The 20,307-nt window shown below is 37.6% G+C and overlaps 1 protein-coding gene and 1 long non-coding RNA gene across 2 annotated transcripts; both read left to right on the top strand.

The window, feature by feature from the left end:
* Nucleotides 1-1,898: 1,898 nt before the first annotated feature.
* Nucleotides 1,899-4,663, top strand: LOC128384185 (uncharacterized). The gene is made up of 3 exons (XR_008324057.1): nucleotides 1,899-2,045; nucleotides 3,557-3,676; nucleotides 4,590-4,663. It is a non-coding gene; the product is annotated as an uncharacterized LOC128384185 (long non-coding RNA).
* Nucleotides 4,664-7,110: 2,447 nt separating this feature from the next.
* On the top strand, nucleotides 7,111-19,183 carry LOC128383568 (uncharacterized). The gene is made up of 10 exons (XM_053343172.1): nucleotides 7,111-7,294; nucleotides 9,874-9,939; nucleotides 11,513-11,673; nucleotides 12,486-12,591; nucleotides 14,651-14,683; nucleotides 14,945-15,024; nucleotides 15,151-15,241; nucleotides 15,349-15,456; nucleotides 16,267-16,416; nucleotides 18,891-19,183. Exons 1-10 carry the CDS (start codon nucleotides 7,261-7,263, stop codon nucleotides 19,022-19,024), a joined length of 963 nt encoding a protein of 320 aa, XP_053199147.1. The 5' UTR covers nucleotides 7,111-7,260; the 3' UTR covers nucleotides 19,025-19,183.
* Nucleotides 19,184-20,307: the final 1,124 nt, after the last annotated feature.

The following is a 20,307-nucleotide window of genomic DNA, read 5'->3' as shown; positions in this document are numbered from 1 at the left end:
CATATTGCTACACAGGTCAAAACAACTAATCAGATGTTTTATCCATATGGGGTCATCTCCTATGAGGGACTCTGATTCTGGCAGAACAAATTATGTGAGGAAATGTCTCCAAGATCAGACAAAAACCAGAAAGATGATCTGCACACTGTATTAAAAGCAACATTTCGATCTCAGGCATTATGCAGGCCGGCACTGTCAAATCTGAGCTTTTAACACAGTCTGCAGATCATCTTTCTGACTTTTGCCTTCAGTTGATTTTTGATCCAGCACCTGTAACAGTTTTTAGATGTAGGTACCCCAAACTGTATTATCAAGATCAGACAAACCATCTGCCTGAAACAAACTGAACAGCTTTGAGTATTTAGATCTGCAAGTGCTCACACTGAATACTGAGTATGTTACATGTTCTATAAATGATCTTTCACACCCCTGTTGTTGCATTTTAACAATTTGCTTCTTTCTGCTAGATATTTCACAGACTGAAACTACTGAGGGGAAGAATCAAGAAGACACTGGCGCCTTCATGCCGTTCTCTTCCTCTGCTGTTAACCACAACCCCGTCTATGTCATCTATGCCCTCTTCATTTTGTGCATGTACATATATTAAAAAGCATTTTAAATCATGATTCATGATGATATTCTGCCCTCTGTATAAGTACAAAGCTATCTTTATGTACTGCAGTGCCCCCTCTTGCTCGCCTGCTGTAATTTATCTTCAACATTGTTGCCTTGGATACTATTTATCCATAAGTATTTTGGTGTTATAAGCTTTTCAGCACTATATACACAATATGTTTGCTGTGCATTTGTTTGAGATGCATGATTGATTGTTAGCATAGCTGTAACCTGTTAGCTAACCTGCTTTGTATTTTTTATGTCTCATAGTCATGTCAATGTAATGAGTATTGTTCAAATACTGATTTGTGTTTGCATTTTGTGCCTTGTTGCAGTTTTACAGTATAATTGTGGCTCTTCATTAAATATTCAAGAAAAGTTACACCTTGTGTTTATTGGACTGCAGCCTGTTAGCTTGCTGTCTAGCATTGGATAAGGACTACTCATTGCTTGGACAGTATAAATACTATAAACAGCAAAATCTTAAAATGTCACTCTGTAAAAACAAATTAAAGCACTTCCTTTCGGGGAATTGTAAACATTTATCAGTTTCCACACTCAGTATTTCCAGTTCTGAAAATGAGAAATGAGTTTGGAAAAAAAAGAAAAAGAAAAGCAAGACAAACCAAACACTGGCTCCAGAGAAAGTCTTCTGCATTGTTTGTGACTTACGCTGCCATCATAGGTTCTCCTACATGCTTGGAGGGGGAGGGGAAGGGTATATATCACACTGGTTATTTGATTCCTGGTATGAACAGGAGATATGACCACCTGAACGTTGTCTTGAAAAATTGTGAACCTATTCTTGAAGGTAATTCTGCATTGGTCATGGTAGTGTGTTGGTCTGAACCAAACTTCATGGCCAATAATTGTTGAGACATTTCTCTCAGAACCATAAATGTCAACCTACTGGAAGCCTGAGAGAAAACGTCTATGGATCACCAAAGTTATGAGGATCCACTATCTGAAAACCATGAATGAACCTGTGTTAGTTTCAAACAGGAGTTCAAGGTTCCCATGGTGACTAAACCCCACACATCCACCCAGCTACAGTACCTGCACAGAGAAAAGTGTGTAGTACAATCTGTAGGGTAGTGGAGTACCAACTGAGATAGTATTGTATTGCAAAGTAGAGTATAGTATAACAGTATATAATGATGTTATCAGAATCTGCTATCAATGTGACAAAATGTTTCCGATATGCTTTGTGGTTAGCTAGTTCCTGTCTTGTTATTTGAATGTACAACCTCACACACAGACAGACAGATTTGAGGAAACAGACAGAAGTAAAACAGCAGCAGTATTCGGTCAGCTGGAGAAACTTTGGTGGTCTCCTGTTTCGGCATTTAAAGTTTGGAAGAGAAAGAAAATAAGCGGGCAGAAGATGATGATGATGAAGATGAAAATTAATCTGCTGATGTGGCTTGTTGGTGAGTCAAACATACCTGTGGTTTACTATGTTTGCTTTGAACTAGTATCTTGAAAGGGACTACTTACACAAGACACACATGAGAACTTCATCAGTTCAGTGAATATGCAAAAATCTTAAACTGAGTCTAATCTGGTCTTTTGTTTGCCGACTTCATGCTGAATATTCTCAAGATCAAACCCAGGGCAGAAACATTTAAGCATAAACACATGTTTCTTTATGTTGTGTATCTTCATACCAAAAATCATAATTCTTTTGTTTTTCTAGTTTGTTTTTACATGAATGATCAAAAGGTCCTACTTCCCCTCACTGTCTGCTTGCGCACTTTAAATAGGCACGCAAGTCAGAAGATTAGTGAAAGGGGACATTTTCCTTAGCTTATATTAAAATCATCATCTGTATTTTTATTCTGGGGCTCTACTACAATACTTTTGCATGATTTACAGTTTAAAAAACAATCTTATACTGGCCCTTTAGGCAGCCGCTTGGTTCAGCTTTTGTCTGAAACAGGAAGTTTTAGACCCTGTCTCGTTAAAGTATAGATTCACAAACATCAAATATATCTTAAAAAAATAGTTGTAAACATTGAAATAGGTTTTTCTTGCAGTAATCATCCCTACTATTCATACTGACCATCAGCTCCCCTCAAAATGTGCTTATAACATAAGTGATGAGTGATGGGAGCCAAAGTCCACAGTTCTTGTTTTAAGCAAACGTGCCTTTAAAAGTAGATGTGAAGCCTATATTCAGCTTCAACTTCCATTGTTAGTCATTATGAAAGGATCTTCTAATGTAATGGTCAGTATGAACAGGACGAATGATTACATGAAGAAAGACATGTTCAATGTTCGTTCGACTTTGAAAAAAATGTGCATGTGTCCTTTAAGGCCCTTCTGTCAATGAGCCACTAGTTAGCTTCAGGAAACTTCCTCCAGCTCTAGAGACTACGTAAACAAACATATTTTACATATTTTTCCTCCTACTTTATTCACAATGTAAACTTCTCAGATATATGTTTCGAGCTCCGATCCAAAATATGCAAGTGGACGAAACAAACCACCCATGGAACGACATGGAATGGCTGTTTGTGGGCATTTTAACTTTCAGGGAGCATTTTTATAGATCTTCACCTCAAATTTTACTATTTTACTTAACCTATGTTTACCATAGATATCAAAAATCATTGTTCTTTTAAATGTTTTGATATATTTATAATATTCTGAGGTTTCCAGCACAGGTCGTTGCATATCTTTCAGGTCAACTGAGTGCAGTTGCTAACCCTAACACCCCAACAGGATGTGTGGGTAATTGTGTTGATAATGCACGTGTTTCACAGTAGGCAAAAAAAAAAAAAAAAAAAAAAACCCTACTGACAAACAGAGTAAACAATATGGCTTCTTGCTGGAGGTAACAGACCTGATGCTTCTCCAACCCTCAAAACAATCACTTATGAATCATTTGTATATTTAATGCCTGTACTTTTAGTCACTCTCTGTCTTTGTCTTCTTGTAGCTGCTGCAGTCATTTTATCAACGGGAGATCCTGCTGGTGATGATGATGATGGTGATGATGAAGATCTCTCTGGCTCTGGTAATGGTGAATTAAACCCCAAAAGCTACCCCTCCTCCTCAGGTAATCTCATCCTCCTCTGGTGTGAGAAACAAAGTTGTGAGGCTAATACTACCTGTAACCTAGTTTTGGTACATTTTTGTATACATGCAGCAGATCGACCTTATTGTGGAAATGTGGTTTGCTAATTTTAACTTGTTGTCAAGCAAAATGACAAAGTAAATATTTAGTGGTGAAAATGGCGCCATCTTTTCCATTTGTAGACAGGACTCAAATAAGAAGTGCAGGTTGCTCCTTTTCATGCTTTAGACACCATCTCAGTCTGAAGCCGACAATAGCTTACTAGAACCACCTACTTTAGCTAAATTGCGCTAACAGGGCAGATATCAAAATCAATTTACATTAAACTAAGTGCAAATTTATGATGATAGTCCAACTCATTATGGAGTGCCGGAGCCAAGTAGAGCAGTGGGTCAAACACCCACACGGCAGACATCAAAGCAACTGTAAGTCTTCAAATGTCACTAATTGAGCAATCATTTCCAAAATGAACACCAGGGTTTTTTTGGAGGTGACATTAACTTCCACAATGGCTTCATGCATACATTTAAAAAGCTGTTTAGAAAAGCAGTTACTGTACATTTATTTATGGCAGAGTGACTCAGCAAAACATGAAGCTGGGGAAACCAGGTTCCAGCGTGGTGTAAAAAGCAACACAATGGCAAACATCTGAAAATATGGGAGACATAAACAGCTTGGAGAATTTGGATCTACAAGTGTTCAGAGTGAATACTGAGTATGTGAGCAAGTCAGGAACAGCACAACAACAAGATTTTGACTTAAAAATACAGGCCTTGAGCTTTTTGTAAATGTTGACATAATGGTAAAATGTTCTATAAATGATAGTTTACACTTCTGTTGTTGCATTTTAACAGTTTGCCTGTGATGTCTCTCTCTCTCTCTCTCTCAGGGAAAGAGAAGACTCAAGAAGATGACACATCCGAGTCACCATCTTCCTCTGCCACTAACCACAACCTCCTCCATGTGGTCTATGCTCTCTATATTTTGTGCATCTTCATTTATTAAACAAGCACTTACTTTAAATTATAATTCCTGTGGTGATATTTTGTGGAATGTATATTTGGACACTATAAACTTAAAATTGGTCAAGTGGAGAGGCAGAGTTTATGGTCTGCTGCTGTGACACTGTTTACAGCTGACTGTCACATATTATATAAAAGGTGCGACATCACTCTAAATACAGATTAGTTCACTTCCTTTATAGGTATTGAAACTTCTCTGCTTCTAGGTAGATAGAATTAAAGATAGTAGATTTGATTTTAAATTTGATTTCATCTGAGTTTATAGTTTTTCAAAAAGGTAAATTAAAGTAATTTTTGGCACTACTTTGAATATTTCCAGTTCCAGTCAGAAACATACAGCTAACCTATAAGTTTTATGTCATTTTTTCAACTTAGATGTTCAAGTTATATTCGTAGCCACAGCATGCGGTGAGCATACTAAGTGAGAATTACATAAAGCTCTAAATAGGCCGTAGGGAATGCATTAATGAGGTAGAAAGTCAAACACTGAACTACTGTAGCATCCTGTGCGGAGCTGAAGCGAGCATTGTGGTTGATTCAGTTCCTGAATACTGACTGATACTGAGATAGAGCTACGTAGGTTATAGAGACATGCAGAGTCTGATAGAGAGAGGGGAGGGGGGGGGGGGGGGGGGGGTTTCGAGATGAGAGTAAAAGGTTAGTGCAGAGAGAGAGAAAAAAAAAAAAGAGTGCAGTGGGTGGAGAGAGAAAGATAGACAGAGAATACCAGAAGCAAGAACATAAACAAAATTAAGAGAAGCAAAGGTGAACAGGATACGCTACATGGCCAAAACCCTCCAAAACCAGTCTAGCTGCAGAGATTTGCTCCTCTTTAGCCACAGGGGCTTTATTGATGTCTGTCTCGTAGTTTCAGTTCACAGTTCACAGTAAAGTTCCTCCACACCAAACTGGGAAAACCATTTCTCCATGGGCCAAACTTTGTGCATGTTGAAACAGTAAAGAGGTTTCCCCAAAATGCTGGAATGGAAAAACACTGTTATCTAAAATATTATTGTGTGTTGTGGTTTAAAGATGATCATTGGCTCTAAATCATACACCATCTATGTAAATACCCTCTTTTAGAAGACTTGAAACCAGTGATTAAGACGACAGACTGATTAGGAAAGTGTGTGAGGTAAAACAATCAAGTGACGAGGCTCATTTTCTGATAGACTTCTATATAAACTGATGTCTTTGTCGCCCCCTTATGGACATGAGAGAGAATGCAGGTTTTAGGCTGTTTTGCATCGGCTTCACTTTTCAGACTGGGAGTTACCCGTGTTGTCTTTATTGACATTTACGTACCCTAACTGTCCAGTGTATGCTGAAATTAAAGTAGCAAACAATTGGAGATTTGTTCTACAGTGGAAATTTAATATTGTTGGGAGAGTTCTTCCCAGCACTGTTGCACTTGCAGGTTGCTTTGCCTTTGTCCTTCTATCCAGTTCATTTCAAAACCGGCTTTTTCCGTGAGTTGTGAAGCCTACCATCTTTCCTTCTAAGGCCGTTCTGACAACCTGGATTTTGGATGAACCCCTAACAAACTAGGCTCTGCAGGACGCTGTGGTCTCCCTTTTGTTCCAGGAAGCCAGTCACTAACTCTGGATCCAGCCAAAGAGCTCCACACCATCACACACTTCCTCCCCAAAGCTTTTATACAAATATGCATTTATACAATTACGGTTGGGACACCTTTGGGATTTGTGAGCATTTTTGATCCCTGAACAAGGCCTTTTCTATGACTGTGAAAATCATGTTTAAATAAAAAAACAAAAAAAAACAAAACAAAAACTGAGCTGTTCTATTATGCAATACCATGGGGGAGGCGTCTCATTGGTCCCAAATGAATCCTGCTTTGTGACAATGAGCCCAAACATCCAGCCAGAGTCATAAAGAACTATCTTCAACAACAAGAGGAACGAGGAGTCCTGCAGCAGATGGTTTGGCCTCCACAGACCTCTGATTTCAACATCATGGAGTCAGTCTGGGATTACATGAAGAGGCAGAAGCAGCTGAGATGCCGAAATCCACAGATGAACAACTGTGGCAACTTCTCCAAGGTGCAGGAAAAACCGACCTGCCAAGTACCTGAAAAACTTTGTGCAGGTTTACAGAGGAGAACGGCTGTCTTAAAGAGAAAGCTGCTCACACTGAATATTGATTTTAGGTTTCTTGTGTTTACTGCACTTTGTTTGAAGTTAATTGACTAAAAGAGTACAGTACTGTATAGCACACAGGGAGGGCAAGTTAAAAAAGAGTGGGTAGATAAAGTAGAAAGACAAAACAGAAGTGAGAGCTGCAGATATAGAGGGGGGGGGAGTGGGGGAGGTGTTGAAAGGAAACTGAGTGAGTGCATGCACAGGGAGGAAGAGAGCACAAAGCAGAAAGCTCAAAGGCAAAGAAGTGAGAACAGACTTAGAGGAAGAGAGTCGTGGAAAAGGGAACAAAATCAAGTGCCACGCTTATGGTTATACACCATTTTTAAGAAAGTAAAATTTGAGCAAGAGAAAGCGAGAGAGAGAGAAAGTTTATTAGTTGGTCACTATGAAGAAGTTGTGGAGTCGCCTCTGCTTCCTCGGTGAGTTCAACTCAAACACAAACCCGTTCTGAACGCTGATTTCTGACTTTTGCATTTCTTTGTTTTCTATAGTTACGTTAAAGTAAGATTTCCAATGAGTAAAAACAAGCAGGAAAAGGACGCAGATCAAGACTTTCACATTTGCTCACACTTCAAATTCAAAACACGCAAGGCTCATTTCAGATGAATTTTACACCTGCCTGACGTTGGTCCTGCAGAGGCCTCGTGGTTTCCCTCCTAAATGCGTAGATTCAAAATGCAACGCTAAAATCTTTTGTGCTGCTTCCACAGCAATTTCCTTATTTTCACCAAAACGTTCAAAGCCTTGATATAGTTTTAAATCTACACTTGCATGCACTTCAATGATTTTTAGTGGTCATGTAAGGACATCTGTCATATGCATAAAGCACAATGGTGAACAGTTACATTTCCTGCATTACTTTATATGTACTTTTACTTATGTAGGACGTTTCATGCAGGACTTTTGCTTGTAATCTAGTATTTTTATACAGTAGTGTTGGTACTTCTACATAAAAAAATATCTGAATACTTCTTCCACCACTGTCATAAGCAAGGCCTCATTTAATAGGCAAAGTAATGCAGGTATTACCTTATTTATACATTTCTTTTAGTTCAATATGTAACGGAATATGTGTCTAAATACAGGAGATATTCCTTATTGTATGGGGGCATTAAGCAATCACAAGCTCTATTAATGTCTTAAGTATGAGCTGTTAAGCTATGGGAAATTTTACTTGCCAATATATATTTATGACTATATGACTGTATAATATATAAAAATAAGAACTGAATCAAATTATGGTGCTAGACAGATTAGCTTTAGTTCTAAGGTCACCAACAGCACAAGCATCAAAGATCAGAGTAGAGGGGATAAGTGAGTAAATAGTTAATTAATACACTTGTACATGCTCTAATGTGTTATCACTTTACTGCTTTTCTCTGCTCTCATTTTCACACCAGCTATTGCTTTTATCACACATTGGAGAACTTGTTGCACTTAAGCGAGACAACAGCTTATCAGGTCGACGTCAACAAGATTGTTGTGTTGTCTTCATTGATGCACTTATGTTCCTTTAGATTACAGTTAGCCAAAATCTGATTCATAAATAATCTAATCATTGTAAGTGTTGGCGTCTATGTTGTATGTTTAGAATCAGGCTTGTGTGGTTGTTTATATTCTGCTTCATTGATATCTCCTTCACTAAATCTTCTCAAAGCACACTGTGGCAGTGGTGGAAAGTAACTAAGTACATTTACTCAAGTGCTGTACTTAAATACAGTTTTGAGTATTTATACTTCCACTTATATTGTACTTTCTACTCCACTACATTTATTTGCAGGCAGTTACTTTTCAAATGAAGATTTGACACAATGGATAATATAACAAGCTTTCAGTGTGTAGTCGGCTCACATTTTCAGATGTCTATGAGTTTGTTAACAGCTCCACCAAATAGTTTCCTTCTAAACTTCTCACATGCAAAACACATTTGTGTATCAGTACTTTGTTTTTTCTTCTTTCCTCTCCCATTAATCATCTCACCAGCCCTCACATTTATCTGCTGACCCTTTGGAGGGGCCCCACCCCTAGGTTGGGAACCACTGGACTAAACTAGCTAACTGTATATAAAGTAGTATAAACTAGCTAACTGTATATAATGTAGTGTAAACTAGCTAACTGTATATAAAGTAATGTAAACTAGCTAACTGTATATAAAGTAGTGTAAACTAGCTAACTGTATATAAAGTAGTATAAACTAGCTAACTGTATATATAAAGTAGTGTAAACTAGCTAACTGTATATAAAGTAGTGTAAACTAGCTAACTGTATATAAAGTAGTATAAACTAGCTAACTGTATATAAAGTAGTATAAACTAGCTAACTGTACATAAAGTAGTATAAACTAGCTAACTGCATATAAAGTAGTATAAACTAGCTAACTGTATATAAAGTAGTATAAACTAGCTAACTGTATATAAAGTAGTATAAACTAGCTAACTGTATATAAAGTAGTATAAACTAGCTAACTGTATATAAAGTAGTATAAACTAGCTCCACCTCCAGCAGCTACAACAGTAACATGCTGCTCTAACACTGATGCTTCACTATTAATAATCTAATGATGTCATATATAATAATATATCACTACTTTTACTGTAATACTGCATACTACATCACTATAATACTGCAGTACTTTTACTGTAATACTGCATACTACATCACTATAATACTGCAGTACTTTTACTGTAATACTGCATACTACATCACTCATATTCCATGCAGGACTTTTACTTGTAATAGAGTATTTTTATTGCTGTATTGGTGCTTTTACTCGACTAAAGGATCTGAATACAACTATTAAGATTTACATAATTTGAGATAATATAAGAGGAGCATTTTACAGGGATGTGTGAGCCCTTAGGAAGCAGAAATCATGGTACAGATTTGGACTGAGCACTTTGACAAGAGAAGTCTGCATGTGTTTTGGACACTGATTGTTTTGTTAATTTAACTTATTTAATATTGTTATTTAATTACTCCTTTTTTCTCTCCGTCTCAGTTCTAGCAGTATCGTCTGTTTCCAGAGGACAAAATGAAACTGTTTCCGAAACTACCGAAGGTCCAGGTACATTGAAAACGAATGCTGTATTGTATTATGTGACATTGTGTCAACTATTGGATGGACTGTAAATCTGGTGGATATGTTCGTGGTCCCCAATGGATGAATTGCTGTGTTAACATTTCATTATACTCAGGACTGTGGTTTTTGATCAAATACCCATCAGTTTCAGCTGTACTTCATGTATAGTGCTAAAGTTAGCATGCTAACAAACTAAACTAAGATGGTAAACATTAGGCCTTCAAACCATGCATGTTATCATTTAGCTCAAAGCACCACTGTGCATTACAGAGCTGCTAGCATAGCTGTAGACTCTTAAGCTGTGTCCATAAATCCATACTAGACACTAATTCCAAGCATATTTTATCCACTATTCTTCCTCAATGTACTGCCACTGTACTCAGCTGCACAAAATTAAACCTGATGGTGGATGATAGTGAAAACGCTCCAAGGACACATCAGAAAACAAAATGTAATCATAACAATTTTGGAAAAACATTTAGCTTGAAGCAGCTCTCAAAAGTCACAATATGATTTCCTTTGCAAGGCGAAGATATTTTATCATTTCCTGTAGAGAAACGGTTAAGTATGTTTATCTCTTGACTATTTGTCTACTGACTGCAACACTATACAGATTAGTACCAACGGTGTACTATCAGTATGTGGTAAGAACTGGCAGATATAGCCTAGTTTAAACCACAGCAACCCCAATTAGATGACGGCAGCTTAGTATCTACATGCAGGGTTAGATAGGAGAACGTGCAACGTAAAAGTCTGACTGCACTCATTGTCTTGTTTTTCATGTGAAAGGGATGTGAAAGACAGCTCGCATATGACATCAGGAACTAAATCTATAAATCTCTGATCCCTGCAGGCAGATTTTACTTCCTTTGCCTCAGGTAGTAGCATTTCTTGGGGCACACTAAATCTAAAAAGGCTCTTTATTCTAACTTTTCTCTTGATTTCTTCCTTCAGAGCCCATAAAGCAAAGTTTACTAACATAGTTTTACTTTTACTAACATAGAATAAATCACACGTGCAAAAAGGTGGTTTTAGATGTGATTTGGTCTGAAAATTAGGTCAGTTGAGGTAAGCGTTACTATGACAACAACAACCTCAGTCTTGGCTGCAGCACAACAGGGATTTTTATGACTGCATCTTAAGTGTTTTATTGCTTGTTAAAATATTCATTTAAAAATGTGATTCATGCATTCTTTTAACATCTTTGACGTCCCCTTTGACCAATAAACTTCTTACTACCTGAGCACACTCATTTCTGCCCAAGTTATAGTTCTTGTGCCATTTTTCTTTGTATATTACGGTAATGTCTAACCTGTCCTGTCCTGTCCTAGCTTTGGTGGACTCTTATATTGTCTTATGTGTTGCATTGTGCAATATGTTGTGTGATGTCATGTCATCTCACACATTCGCATCTGTTGTTACGGTTACTTCCTAGTGTCTTAGCAGAGGCAGCGGTGCCACCACATCCTGTGTCTGACTCGTTTTAAAGTTGTTTAAAAAAGGGTGATGGAGACACTACCCGACTGATTCTTTGTGTCTCTTCTATTGTCTGATACAGATTCCTCGACCTTCGCGACTCCTATCATACCTTTGTCGCTGGATGGAACCGAAAATAATGCCACCGAAAATAATGCCACCATCTTCATGTCTTCCTCTCCCCCTGAGAACGATACTGCACTAGAGAAAACAGATCCAGTAACTAACCAAACTAACTCTACGGTAACAGCCTCTGTACCTGCAGCATTCACAACAGCCTCACAAAGGTTTTTTCTTACATCTCCAAGTGCAACAAAGCAATGACATGATTGGAAATGAATGTTTAGGAAATAAAATATCAGTACCTGTTTTTTCCTCATCACTGAAAATCTCATTAATTTATTATTATGCATTACATTTTGTCAGTGGTCCGGTAAACAGTACATGTATGTAACTATATAATCACAAAAGTACTACCTTACTGACCGATATCTATCCAATCAGCATCAACAGCAACATTTGAGAAGCCTCTAAATTAAAGGGGATGTATCATGGACATCCAGGGTCTGTACTGGACCATCTTTGAATGGTTTACAATTAAAACTCCTTATTTTAGCTCCTGTCTCTTTAAGGCTGTTGATGTGGGCTCATCAAGCAAGGGGCCTTAAAGAGACAGGAACTAAAAACGGCCTGTTTTATGTTCTGATTGGTCAGTTTCAGGAAGTTGCATTCATGCAGGTATCCACCGACTGCAGAGACCAAACCATGACAGAAACTATAGTAGTAGTCAAAATGTCAACTTTTCAGTTCTGAAATATGAGGGTAGACATTGTGAACAACACATGGGAAAACCTTAGCAACCATCTTTGTAACCAAGACTCCAGAACAGACATATATGATACATGATATGTTCTCTCTATTGACTGTCAGTCAATCAGAGGCCTTCAAAATCATTCAGTTTAATTAAGACTGTGCAGATTAGTAAACTGCCTTTTAACTAAATGATGTGAAGCTTTAAAAGACGAGCCGTTATTCTCCTCTGATGTTGTTTTCAGGGACAAGAAGAAACAGGACCCAGCACATCATCACCTATGACAACCATTGAGCCAGTGAGCGAGACTGTTGCGTTGACGACTGTTGCATCGACGACCGCCACCCCAGGTACAGCATCTCACTGGTGCCGATGCAAAGACATATTTGCGTGCTACACCTCAGTCTGTCTTCCTGTGTGTCAAATGTGTCAAACCACAACTATCACATGCTCATATTCTCTGTAACTGTTAGCTGGCTGACCCCCCCCCCCCCCTGAATATTTTGGCCTTTTATTTAGTCTCAGGTCTCTCTGTAAGCTAGTGTAGATCATATACGGAAATCAATAATCAAAAATAAAATAATTTGAGATGTGTTAGCAAGATGTTGACCATGAGTCTTATAGGACAATGTGCTATCTAGCAAAGTATTTCTAATGTTGCACTTTATATTGAAAGATCATCGTTGTTTCCTGTCTGTTTCTTTAATGTCATTCTCATGCATGTGAAATGAGGTCTGATGTGTGGTTAAGATATAAGCTGGTGGGCCCTTGTAGCCGAGCGGTTACAGCACATGCACCGTCACTTGTTCGAGTTGAGCAACAGACCTTTGTTGTATGTCAAAGTCATTTCTTTCCTTCCTTATTTCCTGTCAGCCGCTTTGCCACCAACTGTCCGATAAAGGCAAAGAAAGCCCCCACCCCCACAAAAAAAAAGATACAAGATGGTATAGACAGCATAACATTATCATGCCACCATCAATGTAGATATAGACAGGAGAAAAAACAGACAAGTATTGAATTTTGTGGAAGACAGATTGAGGAAGAGTGCCATAGGTTAGGTTTATTGTGAAGTTTCTCTAAAGTACCTAGACTGAATAAAATACAGGCAAATATCCTATGTATGGGTTAGTGCTGCACCATTAATCTAATCATAATCGCTATGACAGCCTGTGCAGTTATATAACGACTTAAGACTGGGATTTAATAAAATTTTACAAATGTGCACGTGAGTCAGATATTATTGTGCTTTCACAACCGATAACGGCGCTGACATTGTCAAAGCTTAATCAGTGCATTAGGTTCCAGTGTTTGGGACATAGACTTCACCTTGCTAGTGGTAAGTTAGATTGATTTGACCAGTTTTTAACATTCTGTATTAATTGCTTTCTCTTAAGAAAATCAGCTATTAATTATATTTATTAGAGGAAAATTAAGAAAACAGTGGTGATATAACCAATATAGTATTAATTAACAGGGCTAATAGTAATATAACCAGAGTTTTCTTAATGTGTGCAAATTAAACTTACCTTAGTTTATACCATTTTGTTTATTATAATGCAATCACAATATGACTTTCACCAAATCCTGCAGCCCTAGTACGGGTCACCAGTACAAATGCACCATAATTTAAAAACTGGTTAGATTTATCAATTAAAAACAGTCATACAAGACCTTTCATTACTTTACTTGAATCATTCTGTTCAGTACAGTTGAGTAAATTATTTTTACGTTGGCCTTAAATTGAATAGATAAGTAGTACCTTTTCGCAAACCCCTATACTGACAAATTAGATCATGGACCACCATTTGATTAGATTTTTGTGGAGTGTTGTTTTGTCCCATCTGAGAAGTTTTTTCCCTTTTCAATGTTTTATTACAGAAAGTGAATGACATATATTCTGTTACTTAGGGATAGATTCATATAATTAACATAAATTATTTCCCTTTCTGCTGGGGACCCTTGGAACCCTCTCAAAGACCCCTGGGAGTTCCCCCGACCCCACTTTGATAACCACTTGAATATATAATATAGTAGATGTGGACTAAGGAATTATAGTGTGAGGTAATAAAGTGTAAATGTGGATGTTTACATTTATATTTTAAAAAGAAAGAACAAAAATAAGGTTATTGCCTAATTTTTAGCAATAGTGTGGGAGTGTTTGTTTGTCTGCACTTCTTTCAACTTTATAAAACTGTGCTTTTGGTTTCATTTCAGTTTTATTTCTAGTTAATATCAGTTTACTCTATTTTAACCCTTGGATTTTACCTGAAGAGGGTTTGACAGATAGTGATATTGGAAACTTAAAATGTCTTTTGCTTCTTCTCTCCACTAGGGGGAGACATTGATTAAATTATTACATCATTAATGAACCTCACTGTGCTGAACTAACCACCTGTGTCTGTCTTTTAGTAAAAATTGAAGACGGGGATAGTTCGTCCTGGGGTAAGGATATTGTATTATTATATCTATGATTTATTCTGCCAGTAAGACTCCATACTTCTCTAGTGCAAATGCATGTGTAACTAACGTTTAACTATAAAAAAGTTATTCATCTAAACCTCTATAAATCTATATTCCCTGGTCAATTCATTAAGTGATTATACATTTGTCAGTTGATCTGTGGCACAAATGAGCTTCCATATCCTACTACCACTGCTGATAAAACTGAAACATCACTCTCTCTCTCTCTCTGTCTGTCTTTAGGTTATGTGATCCTGGTGTTCATCCTCCTGGTGATCGTTATTCTGTGTGTCATCCTCTACTTTCTCCGAAAAGTCTCCAGGGTAAGAGAAAGACGCAGGAGGAATGTAAAATACAAGCAAATATGAACATTTTAAATTTAAGGGAGTTATGTGATGCTCTTCTGTTGCGTTTTTGTCATTACTGACCTGCTTGTTTTTTTTGTTCAGTCGTATTCATTTGACCTCCAGCGTCCGAGTCCCGCCAACCATGGCAACGAACCAATAGGCACCTTTGAACAAGTCTACCTGGATGACCTGGGTCTGTTTATCTGTGTGTGTGTGTGTGTCTGTACATTTGAATTAACATGACTAGTATGTATAAGAATATCCTGATATGTGTAATAAAGTGTGTGTTTTGTAATATAGATCAAACAGGCCCTACAGACCTGGTGACCAACGATGACGATTCACCTCCTCCAGTCACCAACGGCACAACTGTACAGCTGGAGGACAAGGAATCCACTGGAGAGAGCGGTACAAAAATCAAATGTCTAATATTTAACAGACAGAAAGAAGCGGCAACTAATAAAGCTTGAGTCAGGGAGTATCTTAAAGCGCAATGCCAACGACGAATGCTGCCTCCAAAAAAAAAAAAAAAAAAAAATCACTCGCATTCCCATTCAAGAGTTATTATCAACCAGTCATTATGGACCAAATCGCTAAATTTGACACTGTAATACGTATGCTGGTACTAATTTTGGAAATTATTGCCATTCACTTCCTTTTTACTGCAGATTGTCAGTTGATTTGTTGTCCATTTTTTTACTACTGTTGTCATTAGTGCGGGGTATCAGTACTGAACACCTTTTAGCCATCAATCGAAATAAATCTATACCAAGTAGTATTGAACCGTCTCCCGACAATCGATCCTTTTTGCACCTAGAGCTAGAAAATATGACTATTTGTCTGGACTTGCTCACAGCCAATCAACGCAACCGTTCTTCAATTTAATGCAACATGTGATTGGCCCACTGCCACAGCAGCCACAACCCGTAGAAGTACTCAGTTGGTATTGGTATCACTGTTAGGGTACTTGGATTGTAGCTGGTATTGTCATTTTTTAAACGATACCCAGCTCTTATTGTCATAAAGCTTTTTACAAGGAAAATGGTGCTCAAGTTGAAAATAGAAACATGACCCAAACATACACGAAATGGTTCAGTTTGTCACATCCATCATATTTGTCACATTCGTCATATTTTCACATACTGTGGCGCATTGAAAACAACACATTGTCTTACCTTTCCATCTCTATCGTTTGGTCCCCTCTGTCACTCCCTACAGCTCTGCAGGAACAAGAAGCAAACGGTTTGGAGACTCTGTCCATCGGTAACAACACCCCCTCGACTGAAACCCCATTGGAGTTGGGGAGTAACACCGTTTTCTTCGATGCCGTTGGGGAGGAGCAGCAAAACGAAAACAACAACAACCCATGTGAGACAGTGTGTATAGATATACACAAAACAATGGAGCCCAGCAGGTGTGATGACAAAAAAAAACTTAATTTGTGCTGTCAAATTAATAATTTGCATTGTTGAATGAATGATTTGTGCTCACAAATGAACAGAACAGTGGTAACATTTTAACATATGAATAAAGGATGTCAAAGATAACACATCCTTGTAGCTCAAACTGAAATCAAACTGTGTTAAAGAATTGGCTGGGAAGTTTTCAGTTTTCAAATGAACATGTAAATGTGGCAGATATCCACTTGATATGACTAACTCACACTGCTGAGGCCTCATATAAGCTTCAGATACATTGTCAAATCTATTCTTCAAACCCAAATTTGCATAAAATGTCCCATGCCTTGACAACTTCCTCTGTTTATTTTGTGCTGCATTAGGATAATAATGTGGCATTTGCATAGCTAACTAGCAGCCAAAACTGGAAACATCTGATGTAACATTACAACTGTATGGGGAAAAAAAATCACTCATTCACTTACCACTTAATTTCAGTTACTGCTGTTTCTCTCCATGTGAGATTGCACAAATTAGTAATCAGGTTCTCAAATTACTCAAACATTGTTTTTACTTGTGACACCTTTCAGGCTCCATAGGTACTCTAACATTTTGAGACATACATTTGTTTGTTGGCTTTGTGTTTAGCTTAACCCAACCACTGAAAAAGGGGAACTTCTACAGTCTTTACACAAGTTTTAAAAAAAGCTCTAAAACTGTCTTTACATTATTTATGTGTTATCTAGTAGGCTAATCACAGTACATCCCAAAACACACCATAGGTCTTGAACAGGTCTTGAATAACCTCCAAGAAATATTGATAACAAGAGACACAGGGTTAGCTAGCCACCTGTATACAGAGTACACTCAAAACTGTCCGGACCCTACATACCACCATGATAGGGAAAGGGTCTATGGCCAAGAGGAGCAGGAGGCACTAACAGGGAAGCTAAACAAACAACAACCAAAGTTAGCCATCAGAAAATATAACTTCTAGCAATTAAATGACAGTCAGTCTACCTACCTCTGACCAGAGCACATGGCAGGAGCAAGAAAGGAAGAACCAGGTGAATTCAAACATTTTCTTCTAAACACATTAAGGTCATAAATGTATTTCTAAAAAAAGGTGTAAAAAGCATTTCAACCATTTAGAGTTGAAGTGTGGAGCTAGGCTTCAAGATTTCTGTGTTGAGGATTTTGTGGGCGGGTCTGAAAAATCACCGCCGCGTGATTAGCATAAACTCGCCCCTGCTGCTGTAGAGGTATAAATACATTCAGCGCACACTACTACTACTACAGTCTACAGTTAGCCGAGTTGCTGAGCTAGCCGGCGGCAGAAAGCTCTCAGACGTAGCGTCCATGTTTCGGGTAGAGGTGGTGACTTTGATTGATAGGTGACACTTGGTAGGGGGCGGGGTTTCAGCGGACAGAGAAAGAGAGTTTTACACAACTTTGAAGCCTAATTTCATATATTTGGCGATTTTTTTTAATCATTCAAATTTGGCAGGGTGGTTAACAACACCCTTTTCTGTGGTATATCAAACTCAGAACACATATTTATTCTTACTTTACCGGACTTTAAATGATGTAGATCTGATCAGGAGATGGGTTAAAGGAGGAGTCATACCAGGGGCTGCGTTCAAGACCTATGATGTTGTATGTATTAAGGGAGCATTCCCCACTACATGTGCAAAGCTAGCAACCTCAGTGATGACAAGACTTCTGAAATGCCTGTCTGTGGTTGCACTGCAAAATGAGCATACTCATAACATAATCATACAACATAATCTTTGAGCTAGTGAAACTTACCATCATCATTTTAAGCAAATAAAGTAAGCGAAAAATACCATAGTAATTGAGCCACTATCAAACCCAATGTAACCTTACACATATAACCTGTACACACTAATATAACCAGACCACTGTCAGAAATTGAAGTTAAAGATGCTTGAAACTATATTATTTGTCTTTTAAATCAACTCATTTTATGAGTTTATGAGTTGTGGTGTCTTAACCAGTGCCTTTTTATTTGCTATCACTTTAGTTTTGATCTGATTCTCATAATAGAGACAGCGCACTCCAAATTACTTAGTTTTTGTGAGCTTGAGCTGAAAAATAGACTGAATAGTTACCTCTAATCAAATCTAATACCCACCTAGACTTATAAGATTGTTTTTAATAAGAAAGAATTTGACTGAAATAAGATATCTTCCTTAAAAATGTAAATATTACATTTTTGGAGCTGTTAGCACCTTTGATAAAGCTATGCTAGCTGTACCCTCCCACTTGTTATTTGTGTTAAGCTAATGTTAGGCCAAATAAGTCATTACATTTTTCACTTTTAAACTGCCAGAAAAAGAGTCAAGAAGGGGAACAAGTGTATTTCATCAAGTATTTGGGTATTTTGACTCAAACTGTCCTCTTTTTTTTTTCTTCTTTTGTTAGCGATTTGTTCCACTGACCCATTTGTTGAGATAAACCTGGATGGCCCGGCATGGAGCAACCAGCTACTCACCTCTCCTGAAGTTCCCTCCTCCGTTCTTCCTTTCTCTCCTTTCTCCTTCTCCTCGTCTTCTTAGTTCCTTCATTGATGACACCAACATCAACACTGAGGCAGCTGCAGTGTCTTTTGTAAATCCACAGAGATTTCTCTCTTATTTCCAGTTAGCAGGGATTATTTGTCAATGGCTGCTGTGTAAATCCCAACCAAAAAGGCTGTAAACATAAAGCTAGCTAGTGGTGTGAATAGTGTGATACAGTAATGTTTTTACCCAAATGTAGGTTACTAGCTGCATGATTCAGCAGGGGGGTTTTCTGCAGTCTTTAGCACTAGCAACTCCTACACCCTAAATCAGTGCTTCTCAAACTTTCTCATTAAGTACCCCCAAACTGTCACAAATCAAACGTACAATTAACAAGACTTTTAGGAGGGGGGACCTCTGATACATTTTTTAAAAACTTTTAGATGTTTTATAACTGAAAGTCCTGTTTTTACTGAGGACATCCTGAAACTCCCTCAAAGACCCCTTTAAGGACCACTACCCCAACTCGCAGTAGCCTCATATTAATTAATGAGGAGCTTGTGTTTTTGCTGGTCTTAACCTTAGGTACAGCAGCACTTTTTATAAGCACTGTTACTCAAACTAAATGCTACCTAAAGGCTGTTTCCTGTATGTCTGTAGTACATCTGTGACACAATCCTGCACAACTAGTGACCCAAAGTTGCTGTAAGTACGTTCTCTATATGAAGTAGTTTTTTTCAGTATTATTTGAAACGTTTTTGTTAGACAATGTCTCTGTGTATAGAAAGTCAATGCCAAGTTTTCATATTTTTTTAGTTACCAATTATGTGTTATGATTTTTTTTTGGGGTGGGGGGGGGGGGGCTGCAAAAGAATTAAAGCAAAAAGTAAGTAGCTGTTATTCAAGGCTTATTCAGGTAAGCCTTTGCATCAAACTGACACATGTAACTGGGTGATACATGAAATAATTCAAAGTTTACTTTTACTTGACTACAAAATGTTTTCACTTGAATTTTAATTTTGTCAAACTAATCTTCATTGGGAGTTTTTACTATATTCATAAGTGTAGTTTTTGTTTCGGCTTTTGTACATTTTGTAATAATTCATAATAAATCTTTTTTTTAAATAACTTTAACTGTGCATTACTATTAATCCTCTTTTTTCTTTATAAATTATTGGCACACATGGTACAATTCATCACAACTACATCAACTACAACTAAAGTGCTACACAAGCAAACAATATCTTTACTATTTTAAGAGGGTAATAAAATGTTAAATCAAGATGTGAGTCATTGTATCTGGTGATTTACCTACTGTAAACTGCAGTGAACAAACACAC

Source organism: Scomber japonicus, chromosome 22, assembly GCF_027409825.1.
Source record: "Scomber japonicus isolate fScoJap1 chromosome 22, fScoJap1.pri, whole genome shotgun sequence".
Taxonomy (NCBI): Eukaryota; Metazoa; Chordata; class Actinopteri; order Scombriformes; family Scombridae; genus Scomber; species Scomber japonicus.
Note: the sequence above shows the minus strand (reverse complement) of the source record. Positions and strands in the feature narration are given on the sequence as shown.

What these genes read in the sequence shown, in the direction of transcription:
- LOC128383568 (XM_053343172.1), top strand. Translation starts at nt 7,261, where the DNA reads ATGAAGAAGTTGTGGAGTCGCCTCTGCTTCCTCG. An exon ending in CGAAACTACCGAAGGTCCAG is followed by an intron (nt 9,940 to 11,512) that starts GTACATTGAAAA and finishes TGTCTGATACAG; the next exon opens with ATTCCTCGACCTTCGCGACT. An exon ending in CTAACCAAACTAACTCTACG is followed by an intron (nt 11,674 to 12,485) that starts GTAACAGCCTCT and finishes TGTTGTTTTCAG; the next exon opens with GGACAAGAAGAAACAGGACC.